Source organism: Curcuma longa, chromosome 21 (assembly GCF_044706935.1).
Source record: "Curcuma longa cultivar G26 ecotype Majalengka, Jawa Barat chromosome 21, ITB_CL_G26_1.1, whole genome shotgun sequence".
NCBI classification, from domain to species: domain Eukaryota; kingdom Viridiplantae; phylum Streptophyta; class Magnoliopsida; order Zingiberales; family Zingiberaceae; genus Curcuma; species Curcuma longa.
In genome coordinates this window covers 6,947,852-6,975,763 of record NC_133881.1, presented here as the reverse complement: position 1 = coordinate 6,975,763, position 27,912 = coordinate 6,947,852, and the positions used below count along the sequence as shown (strand labels likewise).

At 35.1% G+C, this 27,912-nt stretch overlaps 6 protein-coding genes across 6 annotated transcripts; 3 read left to right on the top strand and 3 right to left on the bottom strand.

The window, feature by feature from the left end:
• Positions 1-1,125: 1,125 nt before the first annotated feature.
• Positions 1,126-7,152, top strand: LOC141815465 (NAD(P)H-quinone oxidoreductase subunit M, chloroplastic-like). The gene is made up of 2 exons (XM_074703408.1): positions 1,126-1,648; positions 6,786-7,152. Exons 1-2 carry the CDS (start codon positions 1,181-1,183, stop codon positions 6,939-6,941), a joined length of 624 nt encoding a protein of 207 aa, XP_074559509.1. The 5' UTR covers positions 1,126-1,180; the 3' UTR covers positions 6,942-7,152.
• A 2,676-nt stretch (positions 7,153-9,828) lies between these two features.
• On the bottom strand, positions 9,829-10,444 carry LOC141815698 (uncharacterized). The gene has a single exon (XM_074703646.1). The coding sequence runs from the start codon at positions 10,415-10,417 to the stop codon at positions 9,929-9,931; it is 489 nt and encodes a 162-aa protein (XP_074559747.1). The 5' UTR covers positions 10,418-10,444; the 3' UTR covers positions 9,829-9,928.
• A 3,000-nt stretch (positions 10,445-13,444) lies between these two features.
• Positions 13,445-14,379, bottom strand: LOC141815116 (E3 ubiquitin-protein ligase SINA-like 3). The gene is made up of 2 exons (XM_074703066.1): positions 14,209-14,379; positions 13,445-14,098 (listed from the first exon to the last, which is right to left on the bottom strand). Exons 1-2 carry the CDS (start codon positions 14,377-14,379, stop codon positions 13,445-13,447), a joined length of 825 nt encoding a protein of 274 aa, XP_074559167.1.
• Positions 14,380-20,485: 6,106 nt separating this feature from the next.
• LOC141815115 (E3 ubiquitin-protein ligase SINA-like 3) lies at positions 20,486-21,348 on the top strand. Its single transcript, XM_074703065.1, has 2 exons — positions 20,486-20,599; positions 20,704-21,348. The coding sequence occupies exons 1-2, from the start codon at positions 20,486-20,488 to the stop codon at positions 21,346-21,348; spliced, it is 759 nt and encodes a 252-aa protein (XP_074559166.1).
• Positions 21,349-21,501: 153 nt separating this feature from the next.
• On the top strand, positions 21,502-21,978 carry LOC141814285 (uncharacterized). The gene has a single exon (XM_074702222.1). The coding sequence runs from the start codon at positions 21,502-21,504 to the stop codon at positions 21,976-21,978; it is 477 nt and encodes a 158-aa protein (XP_074558323.1).
• Positions 21,979-26,259: 4,281 nt separating this feature from the next.
• On the bottom strand, positions 26,260-27,242 carry LOC141815359 (E3 ubiquitin-protein ligase SINA-like 10). The gene is made up of 2 exons (XM_074703304.1): positions 27,069-27,242; positions 26,260-26,975 (listed from the first exon to the last, which is right to left on the bottom strand). The coding sequence occupies exons 1-2, from the start codon at positions 27,171-27,173 to the stop codon at positions 26,325-26,327; spliced, it is 756 nt and encodes a 251-aa protein (XP_074559405.1). The 5' UTR covers positions 27,174-27,242; the 3' UTR covers positions 26,260-26,324.
• Positions 27,243-27,912: the final 670 nt, after the last annotated feature.

Below are 27,912 nucleotides of genomic sequence, written 5' to 3'. Positions count from 1 at the left end.
GTATTGCCTGGCTTCGCCAAAATTCGAACCCTTGCCCTCTTTTACAACTCTGCTACGTCGTTTCTGCTTCTACTCAATGAGTATAAAAGTGTGTGTCTCAAATAACAAGCTTAAATATCTATTTTTATATTAATTTTTGATTCACTAAATTTATTTAATGATAAGCTACTCCTAAAATAAAACATTTATCTTTTACCTTTCATTAGTTATAAAAAATTAACTTTAAACAACCGTGGTTAGGAAATGACCCCATGATCTATAATGATATTGATAATATTCTTAGAGAAAAAATAGAAAAAAATAAAGTTAATAGATTTTAAACTTTAGTAAAAGATGAAATCTGTCATTTCAATGATTTCATACGATTAATTCCACGATTATTTATAAAAAAATAAATTAAAAAGCTGCATCTAACTACTATAAAAAATGATAAATCCCTTACACTTTAGTAAAAGATGAAATCTGTCATTACAGTGGTTCCGTACGATTGACCCCATGATCATTTATGAAGAAGTAAATTGAAAAGCTGCATCTAACTACTATAAAAAATGATAAATCCCTTACACTTTTGTAAAAGATGAAATCTGTCATTCCAGTGGTTCCGTACGATTGACCCTACAATCATTTATGAAGAAGTAAATTGAAAAGTTGCATCTAACTACTATAAAAAATGATAAATCTCAATTAGCCTCATTGATTATCCCTAAGGGTGATCGGTCCGACCCCACGGAAGTTTCCCACCGATTACCAAGGTAAATCGGGAAGCGCCCCAATTAGCCTCATTGATTATCCCTAGGGGTGACCGGTCGGATCCCACGGAAGTTTCCCACCGATCACCAAGATAAATCGGGAAGCGCACGCGGCGGCAACTCAGATCATTTGGAGGAAAATTTTTACAAATACGCCGTAGTTGGAGATCGAATTATGGATATCTAAATGACAATCTGAATGTCCTATCGCGACATCATTATTCCGGAGACTACATCTAATTGCTATAGAGAAGATATTATCTCAGTTTTATCAAAATTTAATATTTATCTACTTGTACCCTCAGCTAAAAATCTTATCCATTAATTGGAGGCTGAGGCTGAAGCTGAGACCACGAGTGGAATTGACGATGGAAATGAATAAAATTCGAAAGAGGAACAAGCTTCTGCAGACGAAATTAAAGAGAGTGTTCATGGCTACCACCGCTTTTGTTGCTCCAAGCGGCTTCTCCATCCAAGGATTATCAGCAAATGGCGAAGCACGGGGTAGGAAGGCATGCCCTGTAAGAGCCCAGCAGCAGCAGCAGCAGCTGAAACAGGAACGAGAACAACAAAGCCAAACCCTAAGCGAAGGAAAGTTGCCGGCGCAGCAGCAGCAGAAAGGGGGAGGCGCAAGAGTGCAGCAGCCGCCGTCGTCGCCGCCGCAGCCAATGGCGAAGAGCAAGAACATGAGCAGAGAATACGGAGGGCAGTGGCTGAGCTCCTGTACCCGCCATGTGAGGATATACGCCGCCTACATCGATCCCGTTACTCATGCCTTCGACCAGACGCAGATGGACAAGCTCACCCTCATTCTCGATCCCACCGACGAGTTCGTGTGGACGCCCGATACCTGTCAAAAGGTCTACGCCTACTTCCAAGAACTCGTCGATCATTATGAGGTACGCGGATTCGTACTTAACATGTCCATTACCGTCCTGTCTAATCTTAATCTTGTTGAGCAAGCAAATAGAAGAGATTCAGGAACTTTTTCCCAGTATCTAAACTAGTACATTTAAGCTCACCAATTACTTGACTTTTGTGAAACTAAAGAACAAGTAGAAGATGAGTAGTAGAAAGCCATCAAACAGAACTAAGTTCGCTCATCGAAGTTGGCCAACAAACAGAACTCCAAGATGCTAGACATTGAACCAAGGATTGCCTATGGTGCCAAAAAATCCCCTACGAATATTGTCCTGATAAGCTCTAATCTGAATAAGAAAAAGAGACACTGGGGGTGGATAATCGGTTATGTAAGATCTAAGAACAATGTTCACTTTGGTACGTCTTCCCACCAAGTGTCCAATCTTCAAGGTACTTTTTAGCAATAAGGCTTATTGGAACAAAGTTGAAAACCAAGATAAATCAGTCACCATTATATATTAGGTCTACAAGACCCCATATATATCCTCAAGTTTTACCTCCTTTTTATTTGTTTTTCTAGGTTGCGATTAGTCAACTAAATCATAAATCAGTCAATTACTAACTTGATTTTATTAACCTGCTGCAGCATAATAGATACTTCAGTCGACTAACTGTAGATATCTATCCGTTGACAGCTAACTTGATTTTGTTAACCTGTTGCACCATAATAGATACCTTAGTCGACTGACTTGTAGATATCTAGCCATTGTAGGCCATTGTTGTCAGATTAATGGCTCTTTTTCAATTTTTAGTTGCTCATCAATCAATTGATCATTACATCCAGTCATCTGCCTTGACTTTAGTTGATGGACAAATCGACTAATCCCTGAATAGAAACATTCAGTTAATTTTCATTTCTATGTAGTGTTGAGTCAATTGATTTGAAGCATCAGTACACCTGTACCCATGAATTAGCCTTGTGTTGACTACCTAGTTGACTCATATACCAATCGAGTAAAAGACTCTTTCACTTGACGATTGTTCTTGGTACTTTAACTACTAATTTTGAATCTGCTTATAAGTCTAGTCTTGTACCCCAAGTATAACTACACTTGACTCTACTAGTAGAAGCTTACTGTCATGCCAAGAGGCTCTCCACGCCTATGGGGATTTGTCATGCCAATAATCCTTCTCGCTTTCGAGTCTTCCATGCCTAAGGACTCCTCATCCCTAGAACTTTATCACTTTTCCTAACGTTCCATGCCTCAGGTACTAAGTATTTTGTCCTTGTCAACCTACTTGGTCTTCCACATGCTAAGTATCAGGTCCACATTTACCTATTTAGACTTTCATGTGTTAAATATCAAGTCCCTGTCGACCTACTTGGACTTCAACTTGCCGAATATATGATCCTTATCGACATACATGGACTTTCATTATTGAACCTGCAATAATACATGTTAACTTTTTTTGTAGACACACATGTGAGATCAACAATATCTCCTAATTTAATTTTTACTTGAACATCAAACCATATGCAAACAAAGTGCATAGGGGCATGATTTCACTAATAATCTCCCCCTTTATGTTTCACAGGATCTTATATAAGCATTGTAACAACAATATCACAATTACATGTACAATCAACATTTTTAATCATTTCTCCCTTTTATGAAATAGAAAAACATTTAAGTGGTTTCCAATCACTCATATCTCTGCCTTTAGCAATTATCATCGTATCTCCATCATAATCATAATGAGATGATTGTTTTTTTTAACTTAAACCCATCACATCTTCCCCTTTTGTCATACAATAGTCATAATTGAGATTGTCATTTTAAAGATAAATCCATCTCATCTCCACTTTTGACACACGTTAAAAAGAAACCACCTACCTAGATGTCATAATCATCATAATCCTCCTTAAAAATCCATCAACTTCTTCTCCTAGACAAATATTCCATTATGGGTGCAATCAGGGTTGATCTTGTTAGACTAAGGGTTGTGTTTTGATGTTTGGATAATATGTTGGTGTAATGATATTGGGAGCTTTATGTTTTAAGTGTAGGCTAATATGTCAAGTAGGTCAAGGTTAATTTGGTACTTGACATTGGTTGAAATCCAAATGGGTCGATGTCAACCAAACATTTGGCAAAGTTCAACAGGAAGGCATTAAAGAAGTTTAACAAGTGTTGATAGGTGGAATGCCCAACAAGGAGTTAACATGCAGAAATGCAATAGGTGTTGACATTGGTGAAAGTCCAACAAGGAGTTAATAGATGGGAAGTCTAAAAAAATTAAAGTTGACTGAATGTTTGATAGGTGTGAAAGTCTAGGTAAGTTAAGGTTAACTAGATGCTTAGCGAGTGATGGAAGTCTTAGTGGGTTATGGTTGACTGAATGCTTGGTAGGTGATAAGATCATAGTAGGTCAAATGTTGATTTTATGATAAACAAGTGGAAGTCCTAGAGGAATGACCTCTCAGTGCATAGAAGTCTTGGCCCACCAAGATTAACGTGAGGCTGGTCAAGTGAAAATTTTGGTGGGTTAGGTTGACCTAAAGATGACCAAATGAAAGTTTTAGCAGGTCAAGCTTGACTTGAGGTTAGGCAACAGATGCCATTATAGGTTAAGGTCAACTGATACTAGGTAAAGGATTAAGTGTAGAAGGCAAGGATTGTAAGAAGTTGAGGCCCTAATAGGTCGATGTTGACTGATACTAGGTAGATAAAGATGTCCCAAAGACATGGTGTCTCTTGGCAAGATGAGACTCAACCTTAAAATTGGTTGGAGTTAAGAGTTCAGTCAACTAATGTAAGGTTTAAGTTGACTAATGGTTGACTAGGCAGTCGTCTTAGGTTAGAATGCAAACAAACAAAATATTTTTATTTGAGAGCAAGTTGGCTAGGTATGACGAGTCGATTGATAGGTGAGATCGATTGACTAATGCAACTATAGAAATCGGTGAAGAAAGTTGATATGACAAATTCGATTGATGACTAAGATGCTATAGAGGTTCATTCGATTGGAAGGTAGATCACTGGACTCAAGTAGCCGTTGCAAGCCAGGTAGTCAAGTATTGTAGGTTCATTCAACTTCGGTAAAGTAATCAGTCGACTCATTAGGCAGATTCTAGTAGCTTGCAAGAGATGTATAAGAAGGGGATTTGTTGGAGATTTTAGCACCAATTATTAAGTTAATGCAACAACATTCCATACCCTACTTGAGCATTCAAAGTGAAAGAAAGCAAGTTAAAGTAAAGCTCTATTGTTGTGATTCCTTCTTTCATGTTGTAATTGTTTTAGTTAACATTTGTATTCTCTTGTTATGTAAGTTCAAGGTCGTATGAGGATTCTTCACCTTTGGAGAGTATTTGAGAAGGAGAAAGTATAGAGATATTCCGAGAGTGATCCATTAACTAATCATGTCATGGAGTAGGAGAAAAGGGTTGTTGACTCTATTGTGCACTAACTCTATTGTACACATGAACAAAAAATGAAGTGATTGGCTATTCACCTCCCCCTTCTAGTCACAATTTCTATCCAACACAATGTTTGACCTTGAGCTCTAATGATACCAATTTGTATTTTGATTAAGTACCCTTAAAAGGTCACAATTAAGTATCAAAAGTCAATCTTGATTCTCCATGATACTACATATATTTTGACAAAATTAGGTACGTAGTCAAGAAGAAGTTTAACCTTGAACTTTGACTCCCCCTCAACATGTCACTAGGTTCATCTTAACACTAAGTCCTCTAAGTTAGGTTCCTCTCCATCCTTCAATTTTCACTGTAAGATGATTTCTACTACTGCGAGAAGTACCTCCGCTTAAGAAATCATCTAATAGACATTTACGTGAAAAGTCCAAATCTCCCCTTTTAATTTATATTCTCCCCAATTGCAAACATTTTCTTCCTAATTGAACCAACAATTTTATAACTCTTTTAAGCCATAAAAGAGTTCAAAACTTTTACATAATTGTTTTAGGACCCATGTTCATGGGGGCGAGGTGTATGAAAAAGATTGAAGTTTTAAGTTGAAACTGAAACACAAAAATATTTCAACAGTGCTTTAGTAGTCGACTTAAGGCAACCTAATCTACTGTCATTACTAACCTAGTCGATTGAGGTCTAGAAGTGTGTTTCAAGCAAAATTGTAAATTTTGTATAAAGAAAACACAAGTGTAACACACTTATTAGACTATAATATATTACAGAAATTAGATTTTTAGGAGATTAAAATCTATTTTTTAAATATGGCACAAAGTTAGAAACTAAGAAAAACCTTAGTGTTTTACATCCAACTTTGTATCATCCAACTACATTAGACAAACAAACTGTTTACCTAGAATTTTCATAAACATTTTGAAATTTTCAACCATGATCTTTGAATTAATTATGTGCACTTGAATTATTCACATTTTTCCTGTGATTGGTGATTTACATTATTCATTTGTATGATGGTATTTTAGCTAAAAGTGATGCATCATAACTAAAATCTTGAAAAAAAAAAACATCTTTGAGATGTATTTAAGGTATAATCCTACCCATGTGATCATGCATGTCTAGAATCACTATCCTAGTCACATAATACTAAGGTCTTCTCAAAGAGCACTAAACTCTGCTTCATGATGAAGAGGTTTAGAAAGCAAAGTTTGACTTGGATTTCACATAGTTAAGCACTATGTCATCTCTTACCACATGTTCCATAATAAGTGATGCTTTACTTCAATGCGCTTCATCCTAGAGTATTTCATTGAAGTTTTTGATCAAATTTATGGTGTTCATATTGTCACACAACACTTGGACATTTCTTATAGTTAAATCTATAATCCTTTAGTGTGTGAATCATCTAAAGCAATTGCGCAACATACTCACACATAGCCACAAACTCAACCTTGGTTAAGTGTAGGACAACACGGTGTTACTTTCGGCTACTCTAACACACTAGGAAGAAAAGATAAGGAATTGATATCCTCCACTAGTGTTCTTCCTATTCAATTTGCAATATCTATAATCGGAATAGGAGTAATCAACCAAATTGTGTCCATCATACATCTACCTAAACTGCCAAGGACATAGTAGCATGTGTCAACATACATCCGATACAAACACTTGGGAAAATCAAGGTGTGAATTTGGGGAGTTAATTAACTATTTTTTTTTCAATGACAGGGTGCACCACTCACTGAGTACACACTTCGCCTGGTGGGTTTAGACATCGAGCACTACATCCGCAAATTGCTTTATGATGGTGAGATCAAGTATAATATGAATGCTAGGGTTCTTAATTTTAGTATGGGTAAGCCCCGAGTCAAATTCAATAACTAGATGTAGAGAAAGAAAAATTAACAGTATTGTGGTATGGAAAATTCCATATAAATTATTTACCAATATAATTGACCAAGAATCTAAGGGGGGAAATCACCACATTTCTTGCTCATTTACTTTGTTGGGGAACTTCCTTTATATGTTGCACTTGTATGCCAAGAAATGATATATTTTTATTACCAATTTGTACAAAACTTTAGTGAGAGATTTATTTGCTATTACTCTTGCTATACATTTATTATCCAAACCATAGGAAACTTCTTGTCAATCTATCAATTTGTTATTACCCATTTCGCCTAAAGAGATAACTTGTGATTGCCATATATGCTATTTCTCAGGGTGAGTATGTCTACCTCCTCACCCGTTTGTGATAGCGCATAACTTGGCTGATCCGATGGATTTCCAAATAAGATCAAACTAGGTTTGTCATAATTGATCGTGAGATTAACTTGTAATTTCTTATAGTCAGATCTCTCAAGATAGTATGCCAACAGCATGTTATATGCAACTTGTCTCAATTTCTTATAGGATCTATTCTGCAAGATCAGTATGCCAACAACAAATTGTTATACAGATTAGTTTAAGATGATTAATATAATATGATATGTGACTGGGTTCTCTATTGTGAAAGCACATAGTTTCAGCACAGTTAACAATTTCTTGTTCTCTTTGAAGCTCAAGTTCACTATCTCATTGGCACAAATGTAGTAGTCTTTTGTGGCCTGCCGATGATTAAAGCAAATTGATAGTCAAAGATCAGTTCATTCATTTGTGCCTGTGGTATGTTGCTCGATCAAGACCATAGAAATCAGTTTTATCATGAAGTTTTCTAATTAGATGAGAGTCTATATCCCTATATTCATGGCTAGCTCCTTTGCTTGTTCTTGGTACAAGTGTGATATATTCATAATTTGTTTGAGTAAGGTTCACTTTTCATTGTAAAACAATGTCGTCCCTTAATCAACTCCTTGGTTGTTACGAGGAGCTTAGGCTTTAGGGTTTAGAGTTTTTAGATTTAGGGGTTAGGGTTTAGAATGATTATGAAACCACTGATGAATTTGCCACTCCACATCAGTGCATCGACAATAAACATTGGTCAGAACAATCATCGAACTGTTAATTTCCAACAAGTTAGTGAAAACTACCCTGTTCTTCAGTGTTAATGCACAGCTAGTAATCAGAGTTAAAAGCATGTTATAATACTTCTTGATAAACCTTAGAGTAGCAGTCCTAGACAAGCAAACAACTTATGTAATTTGTATGTATTTTGATTTTATTTCTGTTGCATCTTGTGTTAAGTTAAAAGAAAAATAAGTTTTAGAAAAAGAAGACTTTCTGTAAATATGGCCGATATCTTAAAGTGGGGTACCTGGTCATGCATAGGCTCACTAGGATGAAGCCGATACTCTGGAGTCTCATTTTACAAGCACAGTTATCATAAGTAGTAAATTTATTGCTCCTCTGATCATGAATATCATGCTCATCTCCCTTATAAATTTATTCCTCTTTCAACTCTTGAGTGTGCCCATGGAGTTAAGAAAAGCTAGTGCGTAGATTTGCAACATCAGGAGATCTCCATCCTCCTTGATTGTTGACCTACTCTCTTCTCACATATGATCGTGTAATCGATCGTGTGAGATCATTGAGATGATAAATTTTAAGTATTTTGGCCTCCGTCACGTTTTATAGTGCCGAAAAGGTTTATCATCCTATCCTAGAGACAGCAGAGTATTATTGTTGTACGTTGGATTATAAGATGGCTCTTCTTTGAGATCTTATGGTTATCGTTAAAGAAATCTTGGAAAGTAGCCAAGCTAAATTCCCTTTCTTTCTTTACCATGATCCAATAGCGAGGGATGTTTGTAATTGTAGACATATTTATATATCTTCTAGATTTCGAGTTTGTAAGGGTTTAGAAGTGTGACAAATCTAGAAGACTTTTCAATCAATAATTAACGTCTCAAATTTTTTATCTCATTAAAATTTAATTTTTTATCTCATTAAAATTTTTTTATGATACGTCATCATAAGTTGAAATTCGAATTATACCTACTTGATTAATCTATTAAGTATTTTATCATTATAGTAAAAAGATAAAATTCACCATCCCAACAATTCTATACAGTTGATTCTACAACCATTTGAAGAGATAAATTGAAAAAGAGAGACAGGGCATGATCTTCTTACCTGCTTTTTATTATATGCTATTGTATATAGTCGTTAATTTAGATTGAATCCGTCAAATTGACTCGCTCCGTCAAATAATTTAGACGGATTGGATTGACATTTTCTCAACCCATTTTAAAATAGGTTTAGATGAATTGACCCGCTTAAGCCTGCGACTCGCATGGGTTGGTCCGCGATCTGCGTGGGTTGGCTCGCCAGTTGAGAAAGTTTATTATTTATTTTAAATTTTAAAATTTAAAGTAGAAATCTCAATGGATTACTGGACTTTCATCCGTCTAAATCACCATTCAAATTTAAAAATTTCAATTTAACTAATTTAAACTTTAATATAAATTTAAATTTTTTTAATATTTTTGTATTTTTTTTACAGGCCCATAGCACCGGCCAATCTAATCCGCAATCCGGAGTTGGGTTGGATTGGAGATTTCTCAACCTGCCAAGTTGGTGGGTTGGCCCGTCCCACCTCATCATATGATAAATTTTTAGTAAGTTAGTCCGCTCCATCATAAATTGGCTCGTTTGACAGCTCTACTATTGTAGGGAAATATTAGCATTCATAAAATCCATAAATTCAAATTTCAAAAAATAAAAATTGAATTAGTAAAATATAATTTAAAAAATCCAATCAACAAAAATGAAAAAAAATCTAAAATTTAAATTCAGTTTTTTTAAAAGAAAAAACTAATGCAAATGAGGACAAGCAAAAGAGGCATTGCACTAACACTGAATTATTGGAGGCAGTTCGTCCACGTCATAGTAAACCCTAATGTGTTGCCGCCGGCGGCGATCCTAACCCTGATTCACGACAAGCTCAGGTACACGGCGGCGGTGATTCCAACGGCGTACACTCCCATAATCCTACATATCACCTCCCCTCCGGCCCTCGTCGCCGCCCCGAGGCCGGCAATCCCAGCGACACCGATGGGAACGCCCCGCAGCACCGCCCGCCCTGCGCCGGCTAACACAGCATCCCTGAATAGATCCACCGCGAAGGCCCGGAACTCAGCCCGCGCGAGGTCGTCGGAAGCGCCAGGGAGAACCCTTCGGACGGCCGCATCGACCTGAGCACGGCCGGGGGGCTTGGGGACCCATCGCCCTACGAGGGGGATGTCCGCGGAAATCAAGCCGTAGAGGCAGGCGGCCGCTTCGACTAGCTGGTAGCGGCGGACACCCGGGAAGGCGTGCTGCACCTCCGACAGGCAGCTGTCGTAGACGGCCTCGCAGGCGGCATCAAACTCCGGCGAGGAACTCAACGTTCGCTCCACGCGCTTGGATGCGTTTAGCCCCATCTCGATCTTCCAACCTATTCACCAATTCGTGAGATTGGGCTTAGTGGCTTACCACAATTTCGTTTAAATTATAAATTCACCCAAATAATTTATAAAATTATTATTTAAATCCAAAGTTGACTAGAACAGTCAATTATGTACAGAAAAGGATACTGATGGTTCAGATTCACGTTGCGAATAATATAAAAATATTAATATTTAAATTTGATTATATATATATATATATTTGAATTCGATTTAAAATTTAAAAATATCAATAATTTTGATTCAAATTTGATTCGAAATATAATTTGATCTTGAATTCAATTTGAATTATTCGAATCTTAATTCGAACAGAATCAAATTTTAATTCGAAATATCTTAAATTATTCGAGTTCGATTTGAATTATTGATAAATACTGTGTTTTTTTAAATAATCGAATACAATATTATATATTTGAATTCGACTCGAAAAATTATTGAATATGTTCGAGTTCAGTTCAAATTCGATAATTTTAAATACGAATCAAATATTATTCGAACTGATTCGAAAAGCTCACGAGCAGATTCAATTCATTTGCACCCCTATGTAGAAGTGACACGAGGAATCGAAATGAGAGATTTAAATATCAATGGAGGAATTTGAATGGATCATAATTTTTTTGACTAAATATTAAAATGAGAGATGATCGATTGTTAATTAAAATTGTTTTAAAGATTTTTATTCGATAGCGAATAACATTCATATTGATTTATTTTCGAATCTATACGATATCATTTAATATCTCCTAGAAGTTCCGAATATATTTTTATTATTAATAATAATTTTTTATTTTTAGAATTTTAAAGAATTTTTTATTTTTTTAATTAAAAGGTTTATGATTTATTTATATATATATTTAGTTGTTTTTGATTAACTTTTGATGATGGAATAAAAAAAAAATCGATACAATCCTTTAAAACGGCGCTATCATTTTTTTTAATTTTTCATCTTCAGAATGATATCGATCATTATTATTCTATTCGTCGTCAAATGATCAATTCAAATAGAGATAAAGATGAAAAGATCAATTATATTTCTGTAATTATATAATATATATAAGATTTGAAGATTAATTGATCAATTATATTTCTGTAATTATATGATATATATAAGATTTGAAGATTAATTGATTGATGAACGGTAAACCGTTAACTTGTTAAAAATTAATTGATTGGTGAACAGTAAATAATTAACTTATTAACTAGTTAAATAATAGAAGATTCAAACGGAAAACTACTACAACAAAGTAAGAATTTATTTAAAAATCACGCTCACCTCAATTTTCTTGGATAATTAGCAAGTTTTTTTTTCCTTTTAAGGGCGTGGACTGATCTACTCCAAATACAAAAACTGTTATTTTGAGGGCGATGATGAATAATGGGCCAAGATTTACATGTCTATTTCTACGACTTAACTTTCTCAGCAACTGTGGCCGGTGAGATCGTATTTACCATCGATCATTTGTTGAATTATCTGTTTTTTAAGTATCGGTTTAGTTTTTTTGGCATGAGTTCTGTGCTTTTTTTCGTAAAAAGATAGAATTCGTCACTCCAGCGGTCCTACACATTCAGTCCTACACATTCAGTCCTATGGCCATTTATAAAGAAGTAAATCGAAAAACTATAGTTGAACACGACGGAGAAAAGTATTATTCTGGTTTCGCTGAAATTCAAACCTTTGCTCTCTTTTATAAATCTGTTCCGTTATAATCAATCCAGCTACCTGCTTTGTTCTTTGGAAGAATAGCATCATTTTTTTAACTAAGAAATTATTTGAATTAAGTGTGTTAAAATTGTACTGTTAGTCTGTTACTATCTCTTTTTATTATTACATTATTGAGTATTATCTCTGCGTACTATACAAAGCCGACTCATTCTTAAAATTAAAAAATATTTTGAAATATTTTTTAAACATATCGTTTATTTTGGAAAACATGAATAGTTAAAATGTATATATCGACACAAAATCTTATATTTTTAAATATTTTTAAACAAATATTATTATTTTAAAAAACAATTTTATAAAAGATTATTCATATTGATGAATATAGATATGTACATATCAATCTCAATTTTTTTAAGTATTTAAATTTCTTTCTTATATAAAATTTTAATTTAAACGTAGAAAATTTTATCAAAACTTATTCTGATATTATTTTAATTTCTTTTTAAATATTTTTATTTTTTAAATGATTATTTCCGAGTAACGTACCCATGTTTTAAATTATTCTTAAATAATCATTACATTAAAAACAAGATCATAAGAGATTATAAATATCTCTGGCTGAAATAATTTATTTCAAATGGTAAACACGAAGATATATGTTATCTGTCTTCGGAGGGTTCGAATCTCGGTGAAATTGAAATAATACCTTCTTCTGTTATGGTTAATTGTAATTTTTCGATTTACTTCCTTACAAATGATTATAAGACCGATCGTGTAGAGCCGTTGAAATAATGAATTACATTTTTTACAAAAAAAAATATATGTTATCTAAAATTTTAAATTTGAGTCATTTTAATAATAAATATTTATTGATTGAGGTCTTTTTTTTTAATAATGAGATAAAATTTTTTAAGAGATGTTTTTATTATGAAATCGTTTTGACAATGAAACGTATCAATTATAAATTTTTAATTTATTTTTTTATATGATGTGACAATACAATTTTTTATCTAAGAAAAGATAGATAACAATCGATCAGTAAGACAATCCAGATATACACGGCACGAATCCTGATGCACAAAATCCATATTTTTTTTTATCATAAGTAACGCAAAATATATGATATCACATCAAGACAGGACAGGACAGAAGAAGGATTAATCGTCGACAAACATATAAACTTCCAGGTCGATCTTTCCATCTTGACCGTGAACGACGAGGATATACACGGCACGAATCCTGATGCACCAAATCCATATTTTTACCATAAAAATATAAAATATATGACATCGCATCAAAACAGGACAGGACAGAAGAATATGACAGGACAGAAGAATGGATTAATCCTCGACGTACATATAAACTTCCATGTCGATCTTTCCATCTCGATCGTAGAAGTAAGGGGGAACGACGAGGAAAACTGTTGTGCGAAAAAATCCGTTCCATTGTTCGACGGGAGCCTTAAGCGAAAGCTCCCCTCCCTTGTCCGACCTCGCTACCAGCTTACTGAATATCTTTTTGGAAGGACGAGATTGGCTGCAACACACCACTGAGAAGTTGTTGTAATGTTTTGAACTGTCACCGAAATAATCAAGCAGCACGAAGTCGACGCCGTCATTGCTCGCTCTGAGCACTAGCAATGACTCATGCCGGCCGATGGAGACTCGTAGCGGGACGTCATAGCTGAAGTTGTGGATCTTGATGCGGTGCTCCGCCGTGAGGTGCTGTACTAGGGCTCCATTCGGTGCTTTGAACGCGCATTCCTTGACGAAGCAACGGCGAGGCGCATAGCTGCAATCCTTCTCGTGGTTTGCAATGGAAGATCCGAGGTAAGGAAGGTATTCGTTGCATCCGTGGGTGGAATGAGAACAGGGGATGGACAAAGACTCTATCACCTTTTCTAGAGAGTGGTTTCGGATATATACCGGCGTTGAAGAGGAGCTCGGTGTGAGTGCCTTTTGGCATTTATGGCAGGCAACGAATCCTTTTTCAAACTGAGACAGCAGAAAGTTAATGTCCATTATCAACTACGCAAGGAAGAAGGTTATGATAACGACGATTGAACTGATCGAGAAGAAGGGCGAGTAATCATAAACTAAATAACCTGGTAGACTGGTGGGGTGAGACGGCCGTTGCACAGACCGCACCGAAGGATATGGAGTTTTAACCTCGCCGTCGTCCACTCTGCTGCTGCTTCTAGTTCCATCTTCTCAATTGGGACGCTGGATGGATCGCTCTTCTTTCTCTTGTTGCCGCCGCAGCGTTTGATTCGCATGGGTGGATCGGATCATTTAGCTCCATTAACTGGATTTATATACAGTTTCCCTAATCCTTGAGGCATGTTTGGTAAGGGATAATCAGACTTATAATGTAATCACGATTACATTACAAGATGATTATTTGGTTTGGTAACATTTTAGAGATGTAATATAATGTAATTATATTATAAAAAAGAGCTAAGATCTGTAATCTCGATTACAAAGGAAATAGTGCGGAATCTGATTACATTACGAATTCTATTTTTATCATACCAAATATACTCTTCCGCTCCTCACCGTCTCAATCTACACATACATTACGGATTAAATTTGATACCATAATTTATTTTAAAAATTTTAATTTAAATGTATAAATTTTCAAATACCATTAATTAAAAATATTATTATTTATAATATATGTAAAAAAAATATTTTTTTTAAAAAATATTTTCGTAAAATAACAACAAACATAATCATTTAATTAATTTAAAATTATAAATTTAAAATTATTTAAAAATTAAATTACAAAAATAAAATAAAAAATTCTATTTATTTCTGCGACGAACACGTTGTTCATCATCAAATTTCATCGCCAAGTATAGCAATTGGCGACGAATTCGGAGTTCGTCATCAATTTTAGCGACGAACTCGAAGTTCGTCACCAATTTCATCTCTAATTATTTTTTATAGCGAAATTGACAACGAATATAATATGTTGCTAACATTGCAACAAATTGGAGTTCATCGTCAAATTTGTCAGAAATTGAGGACGAAAATTATTTTTGTTGCTGAATTTGTTGCAATATTTACAACGAAAATAATTCGTCGCAAAATTTCGTTCCTAAATAATATTTTTTTTATAGTGCCAGTTAGGGAGGAAGGATATTATTGATATTTTATAATAATAAAAATTATGTTCCTTACTAAAAATAATAAGCACCAAACAATGTAATACATGCATTCCTTCAACCAAACATAATAATGTAATCTTGATTATATTACAGTACAAACTTGATTATATTACAGGTGTGATTACATTATGTCCTACTAAACGTAGCCTAAATCCATTGTCGTATATTCTTTATAATAAATATTTCTTTCATTTATATTTTTCTAACCTTAACTTTCATTATTTATAAATTCTACCATCCACTCAATCAATAAATATATTTTAAAATATTAAAATTATTATTAATATTTATTAATAATAAATATAATTAAAAAATAAAAAATACATATGGAGATGGCCCTTTCTCTTTTAATTGAACGTATTTATTTATTTGAACACGTTCAATTGAAAAGATATTATATTATAATACTTCTCTACCGTGATATTGAACATCAATAAAATATTATAATATTCCGTTGGAACATTCTTGTATTGTAGAGGCATCTTATTAAGTTCTTAGAACCACACGATGCATGCATTCGTTTTAATGCTCAATATATCCCAGGCAATGGTGCAATAGTAGGATATTTAGGTTGTGATCCAGACACCCACGGTTCGATCTTTAGCTATAGCGTATTTTCAAGAATTTTTCTCAAAATGGGAACCGCAATCAAAGGATGTTGAGCGTCTAGATTGGTCGCTATGTGCGCTTCCCGATTTACCTGATGGTCGATGAAAAACTATAAGACCGGATCATCACCCCAGAGATAAGACTACTGAGATTATCATTTTTTTTAATGCTCAATATGCATTTGCATTAAATTTTAACATGCATGCCTTTAACGTGGAGGATTAGCATGGGTGGATCGGATCAATTCGCCCTACTAACTGGATTTATATATATAGGTGCCATTCATAAATTTTTATTTCTTGTTACATAGGTAGGATCCAAAAAAAATGATAAAGAAGACTGAATATTGTTCAAAAAAATTATTCTTTGAAAAATAAATTAAAATTATAATGGAAATAATAAGGATTAGAAACACAAAGGGGTATAAATCAATTTTATTTGGTTCATAGTCTTTTAGATTACTATTTCAAAGTCCATGATCCTTGATGATTTACTAATGGACAATCAATTAATATTCTTTTTCTGAAAAATTTTAAGAGGAAAAGAATGGTATGAATAATAAGATAATAGTAACACACTACTATATCTTGAAATGCAAGTAATAAAGAAATACCGATAATAAAAAGATGGAGTTTCATTATTGATTATTGGAGAGCCTCTCGACATGTTAGCAATAATACTTGCACAGAACAGCATGACAGATGAACAAGATGGATTGAGGAGAATTGTTATTCTGAGTCTCAAATCCTGAGACTCTTTTATAACTTTTATCTGGTAGACTGAAAACCTTGTTCAGTCGATTAAACTCAATCAGATCTCGTCATGTCTATACTTGATTTTTAAGGTTTTCTAATTGACTGAACGTCCTATTAGTTGATTGAATCACTATTTTTTCCTTGCTTGGTTTGATTTGATAAAATCGTTGTCTGATTCGATCATATTTGATCTTTACTTTTCATATATGTTCGAACAATTGATCATCTTGATTAGTTGACTGAACCCTTATTTCCTTTTGAGCTAAGCTTGCCTTTGATCTGTACTTATCCACTTTGATTAGTCAACTAAACTATCCTATTCAGTTGACTGTGTTAGTTTCAAAAAAATTTATTTTTTTATAAAATAAAGTTAGCATAGTAGATATCAGATTAAAAGGAAGTCTTATTGAAAGACCAAGTAAAAAAAGGAGAGTTTCTCAAATTAAATTTGATATGAGTTTTTAAATTTTATTTTGATTTTTTTAAAGAGAGAATTTACTTTGAAAATGTCTTTTAGAAAATACTTTCAACAAGTATATTTTAGACAATGTTTTTCAAAATTATTTTTGAAAATGTATTTCAAATTATTCAAAATTATTTTTAAAATCTTAAAAATAATTTCAACAAATGCTTCAAATCATATTTAGAATAGTTTCAAAATATATTCTAAAAGGGAAGTTATTTTGAAAGGTTCTTCAAAATATTTTTAAAAAAGATTAAAAAGTTAAGTGGTGATTTTCAAAGAAAGAGACTTTTTAAAAATTAAGAGACTGTCATAAAATCTTGGAAAACATTTTTGAAACATATTATGCCTTGGAAAATATTTTCTTCTTTGAAAATAATTTGAAAAATATATTTGTAAAAATCTTGAAAATATTTTGACAAAGTATGAAAGATATTTCAAGTTTTCTAAAAAAATATTATGATGATCCTTATTTTGATATGTGTCAAAGTGGGAGAGATAAATTTAAAGTCGGGCTGAGAGAAAATTAATTTAAAAAATTAAAATGAAACTTTGATTTAAAGTAAAGTTAAGTTTAAGTTAGTTATTTTAAGATTGCTAGACTTTCAACTTAAACTTGAACTTACTAGTTATTTTTGTTAAAGTTTAACTAGTTAAAGTTATCAAATTAAATCTTGATCTAGTTTAACTTAAACACTACAATCCAAGTTTAAGCTAGTTAAATATTTCTTATTCAAAATTTGATCTAAGTCAAAATGCTTTGATTTAAATTTAAATTTCTTTAAAGCGTGTTAAACTGTATCAGAGAAGATGTATTTTCTCTAACTTGAAACTATATTGTCAAACATTAAAAAGGAGAAGATTATTGGTATAGATAACACCAATGATTGAACTTGTATTTTGATGTTTGATAAATTATTTAAAGTAGACATTATGTATTTGATTTGAGAGTTAAGTGTGCAGGTCACTTAATATGAAAGTTGTGATGGGTTAAGAAGGTTAGACATTAAGCATCGAAGGTCCTAGTGGGTCAAGAGTAGCAGATACTAGGCAGTAAAGTCTTAGTAGATCAAAAGGATCAGACATCGAATAGAAAATCAAATGGGTTGACCTAGCAGAACACTTGATGGGTCAGCTGGATCAGACATTAAATAAGAAAAGTCTCGGTGAGTCGATCATACACTAAGTAGAAAAAATCCTAACAGATTAGCTCGATTGGGTGTTTGATAGGTAAGTTAAGGTAAGTCCTAGAGAGATCATTCAGTTTTGAAAGACAGTGAGGATGTATCTTAGTTGGGACAAGCCTTAGACGTTGATCCAACTAAAGAAACCAATGAAGTTTTCTAAGTCGAGATAAAATAATTTTAACTATCAAAATAATTTCATACATATCTATTTCTAACTTTGTTTTAGGATTATTATATCTATTGTGCTAATTTTATTTTGTAAAAAACTAAAATTTTCTAAAACCAAAGGGTTCAGTCGATTGAATAGGATGGTTTAACTGACCCATCAAAATAGATAAGCACAAATCAAAGGCAAGCTAAGCTCTAAAGTAAACAAGGATTCAGTCAACTAATCAAGGTGATTAGTCGACCGAATATATATGGAAAGTAAAGATTGGATATGATCAGATCAAACAACATGGAATCGTTGGGGTTAGTCGACTGATCAAGTGAATTACACGGAATTAACTTTATCGGATCAGACCAAGTAAGGAAAGAATAGTGATTCAATCCACGAATAGGACATTCAGTCAATTGGAAAATCTTAAAATCAAGTACGGACATGGAGAGATCTAATTGAGTTTAGTCGACTGAATAGTATGTTAAATCTATCAGATAAAAGCTATAAAAGAGCCTTAGGATTTAAGACTTAGAATAAAAATTCTCCTCGATCCATCTTGTTCATCTATTGTGCTATTTTATGCAAGTATTGTTGCTAACATGTCAAGAAACTCTCCGAGAATCAACAATGAAACTCCATCCTTTTATTATCAATATTTCTTTATTACTTGCATTTTAAGAGATAATAGTGTGTTACTATTATCTTATTATCCGTACAATTCTTCTCCTCTTCTAAAATTTTTTTAGAAAGAAAATATTAGTCTATTGTCCATTTATAAGCAATAAAGATCGCAAACTTTGAAGTAGCAGTCTAAAGGACTATAAACCAAATAAAATTGATTTGTATATTTATGTGTTTCTTATCTTTATTATTTCCGTTACAACTTTAATTTATTTTTTAAAAAATAATTTTTACAAAGGATGATATTCGTCCTCTTCTATCACCTTCTTGATCCATCCTACCTATATAACATGAAATAAAAATTGATGAATTATAAATCCAGTTAGTGCGGATAATTGATCCGATCCACCCATGCAAATTGTTCCTGTTGAGATTCGCCTCGGAAGCTTTTCGCCCACTGTTCTGTACCCTGACTTGAAAGGAGAGGTCCCGGAAGCCTTCGGTCCTGCAACTAGAAACACCCGTTAGAGGGAAGGCCAGGGGGGTGCCCTGGCGCAACCACTCCGAATCTTAAGTCAGCGAGGGGAAGAAGAAGAATCTAGTTTTGTGAAAAGCAAGGGGGATGTGGATGTTCACATACCTCGTCCACGGGGGAGAAAGTTACCTTATGTAGGGGGGAGTGGTCTTGTCCTGTCAACAGCGTGGAATATGTCTCATCAGTCAGGAGGCGCGGGCTGTCAGAGATAAAGGGAATGTCTCATCGCCGCGGGCATTTAATGACAAGTCCCTTCTTGTCGTAAAGAATCATTACAGTCACCCTACGTGTTATGACAGGTAAGGGACGGAAGCAGTGGATGCCTCAACTGATGGAGAGTATATACCAGGGCACTAGTAGGGAAGGGGGTCTGAATTGAAGGGCTTTGACTGGATGACCGAGTCGGAATTGATGGGGTCCGACTGGGGAGTCTAGTCGGCGTTGTAGGGTCCGACTGGAGAGGAGATGAGCAGCCAGGTGGTTGGACCCCGTCAATTCAATACCCTCCTTCTGATACCTAACAGCAATGGGGTGGATGTCATGGGTATGGTTTGACCGGACGTCCCAATCCCCGTAACACGAATCAAGCGTCAAAAATTAATTTTAAGAATTAATGGACAGGCAGGCAGGCATGCATGCATGTTAAAATTTAATGCAAATGCATATTGAGAATTCAAATGAATGCATGCATGCATCGTGTGGTTTCAAGAACTTAATAAATGATGAAGGAAGGGCTCATGCATCAATAAAGGGCTGAACATGAATAAGAAACCGAATATAAATTCAGTTAGTGGGGCTAAATGATCCGATCCACCCCTGCGAATCAAACACTGCGGCAACAAGAGAAAGAAGAGCTATCCATCCAGCGTCCCAACTGAAAAGATGGCAGCAAAAGAAGCAGAAGCAGCAGCAGAGTGGAGGACGGTGAGGTTAAAACTCCATATCCTCATCCGGTGCGGTCTGTGCTACGGCCGTCTCACACCACCTGTCTACCAGGTTAATTAGTTTATAATTACTCGCCCTTCTTCCCGATCGAGTTCAATCGTCATTATCATAACCTCGGTGTCAAAATGGACGTCATTAATTTTTTGCTGTCTCAGTTTGAAAATGGATTCGTTACGTGCCGGAAATGCCAAAAGATACTCGAACCAAGCTCCTCTTCAACGCCGGGATATATCCGAAACCACGGTCTAGAAAAGGTGATAGAGTTTTTATCCATCCCCTGTTCTCATTCCACCCACGGATGCAACGAATACCTTCCTTACCTCGGATCTTCCATTGCAAACCATGAGAAGGATTGCAGCTATGTGCCTCGCCGTTGCTTCGTCAAGAAATGCGCATTCGAAGCACCGAATGGAGCCCTGGTACAGCACCTCACGGCTGAGCACCGCTCCACGATCCACAACTTCAGCTATGAGGTCCCGCTGCGAGTCTCCATCGACCCGTATGAGCCATTGCTAGTCCTCAGAGAGAGCGACGACGGCGTCGACTTCGTGCTATTTGAACCTTTCGATAACTGTTCAGAACATTACAACTTCTCAGTGGTGTGTTGCAGCCAATCTCGTCCTTCCAACAAGATATTCAGTAAGCTGGCAGCGACGTCGGATGAGGGAATGGAGATTTCGCTCAAGGCTCCCGTCGAACAATGGAAGGGATTATTTGGAGTCTCCCTCGTCGTCCCCGGTTGCTTCTATAATCGAGATGGAAAGATCGACCTGGACGTTTATATGTACGTCGAGGATTAATCCTTTCTGCTATCCTCCAGTCAACTCTCGATTCAAATAATAATTTCATAAATTATTTGGGTGAATTTAAGGAGTCCTTAAGTGAAATCCTCCTAAAATGGGGATAAGTCACCCAGCCCCCTCCCGAATTAGCTAACAGGTTCGAAGATCGAAATGGGGCTGAACGCATCGAAGCGTGTGGAGCGAACGTTGAGTTCCTCACCGGAGTTCGATGCCGCCTGCGAAGCCGTCTACGACAGCTGCCTGTCGGAGGCGCAGCACACCTTCCCGGGTGTCCGCCGCTACCAGCTAGTCGACGCTGCCGCCGGCCTCTACGGCTTGATTTCCGCGGGCATCCCCCTCGTAGGGCGATGGGTCCCCAAGCCCCCCGGCCGTGCTCAGGTCGATGCGGCCGTCCGAAGGGTTCTCCCTGGCGCTTCCGACGACCTCGCGCGGGCTGAGTTCCCGGCCTTCGCGGTGGATCTATTCAGGGACGCTGTGTTAGCCGGCGCAGGGCGGGCGGTGCTCCGGGGCGTTCCCATCGGTGTCGCTGGGATTGCCGGCCTCGGGGCGGCGACAAGGGCCGGAGGCGAGGTGATATGTAGGATTATGGGAGTGTACGCCGTGGGAATCACCGCCGTCGTGTACTGAGCTTGTCGTGAATCAGGGTTAGGATCGCCGCCGATGGCAACCCATTAGGGTTTAATATGACGTGGACAAACTGCCTCCAATAGTTCAGTGTCAGTTGAATGGCATAATAAATTTCAGACCTCTTTTGCTCGTCCTCATTTACATTAGTTTTTCCTTTAAAAAAACTGAATTTAAATTTAGATATTTCTTTTCATTTTTGTTGATTGGCTTTTTGAAATTATATTTTTACTAATTCGATTTTTATTTTTTAAAATTTGAATTTATGGATTTTATGAATGCCCAATATTTTCCTACAATAGTATATAATAAAAAGCAAAGAAGAAGCTCGATCCGTCTCCCTCCATGTGGTGCAAAAATGACAAAAATGTTGTTCTCATAGATATAATTGAGTTAGTTATAACAGAATAGATTTGCAGAAGAGGACAAGGATTCGAATCTCGACGAAGTCGAGACAATATCCTCTTCTTTCGTCATGGTTAATTACAGTTTCTCAATTTATCTCCTCACAGATGGTCGTAGGACCGTTAGAGTGACGGATTTTATTTTTTTTAAAAAAATGACAAACATAGCTGAGTTGATTACGACGGAGCAGAGTTGCAGAACAGGATAAAAATTTGAATCTCGATAAAGTTGAGATATACTCTCCTCTGTCGTGGTCAATTGTAATTTCTCGATTTAACTCTTTTGCTCGTCCTCATTTACATTAGTTTTTCCTTTAAAAAAACTGAATTTAAATTTAGATATTTCTTTTCATTTTTGTTGATTGGCTTTTTGAAATTATATTTTTACTAATTCGATTTTTATTTTTTAAAATTTGAATTTATGGATTTTATGAATGCCCAATATTTTCCTACAATAGTATATAATAAAAAGCAAAGAAGAAGCTCGATCCGTCTCCCTCCATGTGGTGCAAAAATGACAAAAATGTTGTTCTCATAGATATAATTGAGTTAGTTATAACAGAATAGATTTGCAGAAGAGGACAAGGATTCGAATCTCGACGAAGTCGAGACAATATCCTCTTCTTTCGTCATGGTTAATTACAGTTTCTCAATTTATCTCCTCACAGATGGTCGTAGGACCGTTAGAGTGACGGATTTTATTTTTTTTTTAAAAAATGACAAACATAGCTGAGTTGATTACGACGGAGCAGAGTTGCAGAACAGGATAAAAATTTGAATCTCGATAAAGTTGAGATATACTCTCCTCTGTCGTGGTCAATTGTAATTTCTCGATTTAACTCTTCATAGATGGTCGTGGGGCCGACAGTGTGAGATCGTTGGGGTGACAGATTTTACCTTTTATAGAAGAAATGATAAAATGATTAATAAATTAATTAAGTATTTATAATTCAAATTTTAATTATGATGCATCGTAAAGTATTTTTTTTAAATGAGATGAAAAATTTAAGAAGTTGACTGTTGGACTAAAAATCACTTGTGTTTTCAAATTTGTCTAATGGGCCAATAAGAGGGAGGGTCACCCACTTCTAAAATTTTCAAATTTAGTTACATCTTAACTTTGCTGGAGCTCCAAATTCACTACTAGTTTGCCCCCAACAACACCTCTAAACCCTTACGTTTTGTTTGGGAGGAGGTGAGGGAAAGGGAAGAAAGAGTAAATAAGAGGAAGGAAATTTTGAACCTTATTTGGAAAGGAGTGAGGGAAGAAGAGAGAAGGGTAGAGAATGGTAAGTTTAACTTTCCTTACCTATGAAAAGGAAAATTTTTTTACACTCCAATTTAAAGTGTAAGGAAAGAGAAGACAACTCTAAATATTGTTTGTTCCAATTTTATCCATGATTCTCAAATAACTTATTTAATTTATTTAACTTAAACTTTTCTAATTTCTCTCGCTGAGTACAATCTTTTCTCTCCTTTCTTTTTTACCGAAATCTCTGTTCATTATTAGATTTTTTTTGTTCAGTAAATCTGTATATTAATCATTATCTTGTTGTAAATATATCCATCACTTTAAATCACTATCACATATTGTAACAATATAACATTTGTGATGTTTTATGAAAAATTTATAATTTATGTATATAATCTATTAGTTAATCTAATAGAGTAATGAATGATACCATGAACTTTTTTTATAAAAGAATTAATTTTTTATTTAAAAATAATTAATTTATATTTGTAAAATAAATATTAATATTATAAAAATTAAATCATTATTAATTTAAAAAGTAAAGATATTTTTATAATTTTATATATTTAACCTTTATTTCCTTTTCTTTCTTCTCAAATAAGATAGTATATGTTATATTAATGAGCCTTCTCTTTCTCCTAAATAAAAGAACATAAATACTTCTCTTCCCCTCCCTTTTCCTTTCTATTAATGAACCTTCTCTCATCCCATCCAAATAGAGTGTAACATTTTATTTGGGAGGAGGTCAAAGAAGGGAAAGAGAATTTTAATCTTTATTTGGGATGAAGTGAGTCAAGGAGGGGAATGAGAGAAAAGGGTAAAGCTTACTCTTCTATGCTCATGAATCGTTAGAATTTCTTACACTCCGATTCAGAGTGTAAGGAATGGAAAAGAGAATTCAAAAATATTTTATCTAATTGTATTCTTATTTTAAAATATTAATTTCTAAATTAACTTATCTATTTGGATATCTCATTTTTGCGCTGTCGCTCCTCCCACACCGTGTGTCATCACCACTTCAGTGTTTAATCAGTCGCACTTCACGACATCGACGGCGACCCTCGTCGCACATCTCTTCGAGGACAAGACTCAAAAGGATAGAGACAAATAACCTTAATTTTCTTCTTCTTCTTCTCCAAGGACAATGACTTATCCAAAGAGTATGCGTTGGCTATTTTAAGACTTTCTATATCCCAACTTCTATATACAATATTAATAGAATTTTACAATTTCTCATCCATTCTCTACATACCTGTCAAAGAAGATAAGATTCCTGCTTTGATGAACTTCAGTGCTAAACAGGTGTTGTTGCAACTAAAGTTTCTTGGTGTTTGTAGTGTTGTGTGACAGAAACTTGGCTTTCTTTCCTCCCTCGGTTGTAGCTTGGTAGGTGGGTTTGATTTTTTTTTTTGAGGGGTGGGCTAGAGTTGGAGTGATTTGTCGATCCCAACGCTCCACGATTATTTGTGAGGAGGTAAATCGAGAAATTTCAATTTGTCACGACGGAGGAAGGTATTATTTCGATTTCGTCGAGATTCGAACCCTTACCTTCTTTTACAAGTTTGTTCCATCATAACCAACTCAGCTATGCTCCAAGAGTTAAATAAATCATTCATGGTAGAGGAATGTAGGGATGAAACAAATGACCAATTCAAATAGAGATAAAAGATGAAAAGATCAATTATATTTATGTAATTATATGATACATATAAGATTTGAAGATTAATTGATTGATGAATAATAAACAGTTAACTTGTTAATCAGTTAACTAATGAAGATTCAAACTGAAAACTATTAAAACAAAGTAAGAATTTATTTAAAATTCACGCTCACCTCAATTTTCTTTGATAATTAGTTCTTTTGGCGTGAGTTCTGTGCTTTGTTCTTTGGAAGAATAGCATCATTTTTTTTTACTAAGAAATTATTTGGATTAAGTGTGTTAAAAGTGTACTGTTACTATCTTTATTATTACATTATTGATGTGGTGGAAATTTATTATCTCCACGTATTATACAAAACCATTTTTAATATTAAAAAAATATTTTAAAATATTTCTTAAATGGATCGTTTAGTTTGAAAACATGAATAATTAAAATATATATATGGAAACAAAATCTTATATCTCTAAATATTTTCTAAACAAATATTAATATTTTAAAAAGTAATTTTATAAAAAATTATTCATAGTTATATCTCTAAATAATTTTTAAACAAATGTTAATATTTTAAAAATTAATTTTATAAAAGATTATTCATATCCATATCCATGGGAGAGATTCGGACACATCAATCTCCATTTTTTTTTAATATTTAAATTTCTTCGAACAACAACGTGAAAAGTTGCAGAAGATGTTTTGAATTATTCTTAAATAATCATTACATTATAAAAAAAGGATAGTAAGAGATCGCATATTCCTCTGGTCGCTAGACGGCGTGCACAAAAGCCATATTTTTTATCACAAGGAAACGCAAAATACAGGACATCACATCAAAATAGGACAGGAGAAAGAGTAATCCTCGACGACAATATAAACTTCCAGGTCCATCTGCACCGTAGAAGTAAGGGGGAAGACGCAAAATATACTTGGGGACGACAAGGAAACTTCCAGATCTGCACCGTAGAATATATACTTGGGGACGACAAGGAAGACGCAAAATATATGACATCACAGCAAAACAGGACAGGAGAAGGATTAATCCTCGACGTGCATAGAAACTTTCAGGTCGATCTTTCCATCTGGACCGTAGAAGTAAGGGGGAACGACAAGGAAGGCTGTTGTGCAAAATAATCCGTCCCATTGTTCGACGGGAATCTTAAGCCAAATCTCTATTCCCTCGTCTGCCAGTGCCAGCTTACTAAATATCTTCTTGGAAGGGCGAGATTGGCTGCAACACACCACTGAGAAGTTGTGATATTCTGAACATTTATCGACAGAATTAAACAGCACGAAGTCGACACCGTCGTCGCTCGCTCTGAGCACTAGCAATGGCTCATCCGGGTCGATGGATACTCGCAGTGGGACCTCATAGCTGAAGTAGTGGATCTTGATACGGTGCTCCGCCGTGAGGTGCTGTACCAGGGCTCCATTCGGTGCTTCGAACGCGCATTTCTTGATGAAGCAACGGCGGCGAGGCGCATAGCTGCAATCCTTCTCGTGGTTTGCAATGGAAGATCCGAGGTAAGGAAGGTATTCGTTGCATCCGTGGGCGGAATGAGAACAGGGGATGGATAAAGACTCTATGACCTTTTCTAGAGCATGGTTTCGGATATATCCCGGCGTTGAGGAGGAGCTCGGCGTGAGTGTCTTTTGGCATTTATGGCATGCAGCGAAACCTTGTTCATTCTGAGACAGCAAAAAGTTAATGTCCATTATCAACTACACAAGGAAGGAGGTTATGACGACGATTGAACTGATCGGGAAGAAGGGCGAGTTCACCTGGTAGACTGGTGGGGTGAGACGGCCGTTGCACAGATCGCACCGGAGGATATGGAGTTTTAACCTCGCCGTCGTCCACTCTGCTGCTTCTTCTTTTGCTTCCATCTTCTCAGTCGGGACGCTTCGCTCTTCTTTCTCTTGGCCGCCGCAGTGTTTGATTCGCAGGGGATCGAATCATTTAGCCCCAATAATGTACTTATATTCAGTTCCCCTAAACCCTAAATCCATTGTCACATATTTTATAATAAATATCTTTTCCATTCATATTTTTTAATATTAATTTTTATTATTTATGAATTTTACAGTCTATTCAGTTATTTTAAAATTATTTTATATTAAATAAATATATTTTAAAATATTAAAATTAAAATTATTATTTTTAATAATTAATAATAAATATAATTAAAAAATAAAAAAATATAGAAGATTAATCCTCTCCGCCTTTAATTGAGAACGTATTCAATTATTTGAATGTAATCTTCAATTGAACATGTTTAATTATTCAATTATATAAATGTATTTAATTGAAAGAGTATTATAATATCTTTTCATAATGATATTTAATATTAATAAAATATTGCATCTTATTAAGTTTGTTTCGGGGATAATTTAAGGGGCGCACCATGGTCAGACTCGAGTCCAAGTCTGGTCCCACCACACAGATTCAGCTCACTTAGTCTACGAGCTTGAGTGACCAAGTCACCCTCTATCAAGGTAAACCCGTTCGGCCACCCGCGCGCCAAATTCCTCCATTCGGCAGGAGCCTTGCCGAATCCCTCCATTCGGCAAGAGCCTCGCCGAATCCCTCCAGTCGGCAGAGAGCCTCGTCGAATCCGCCCATTCG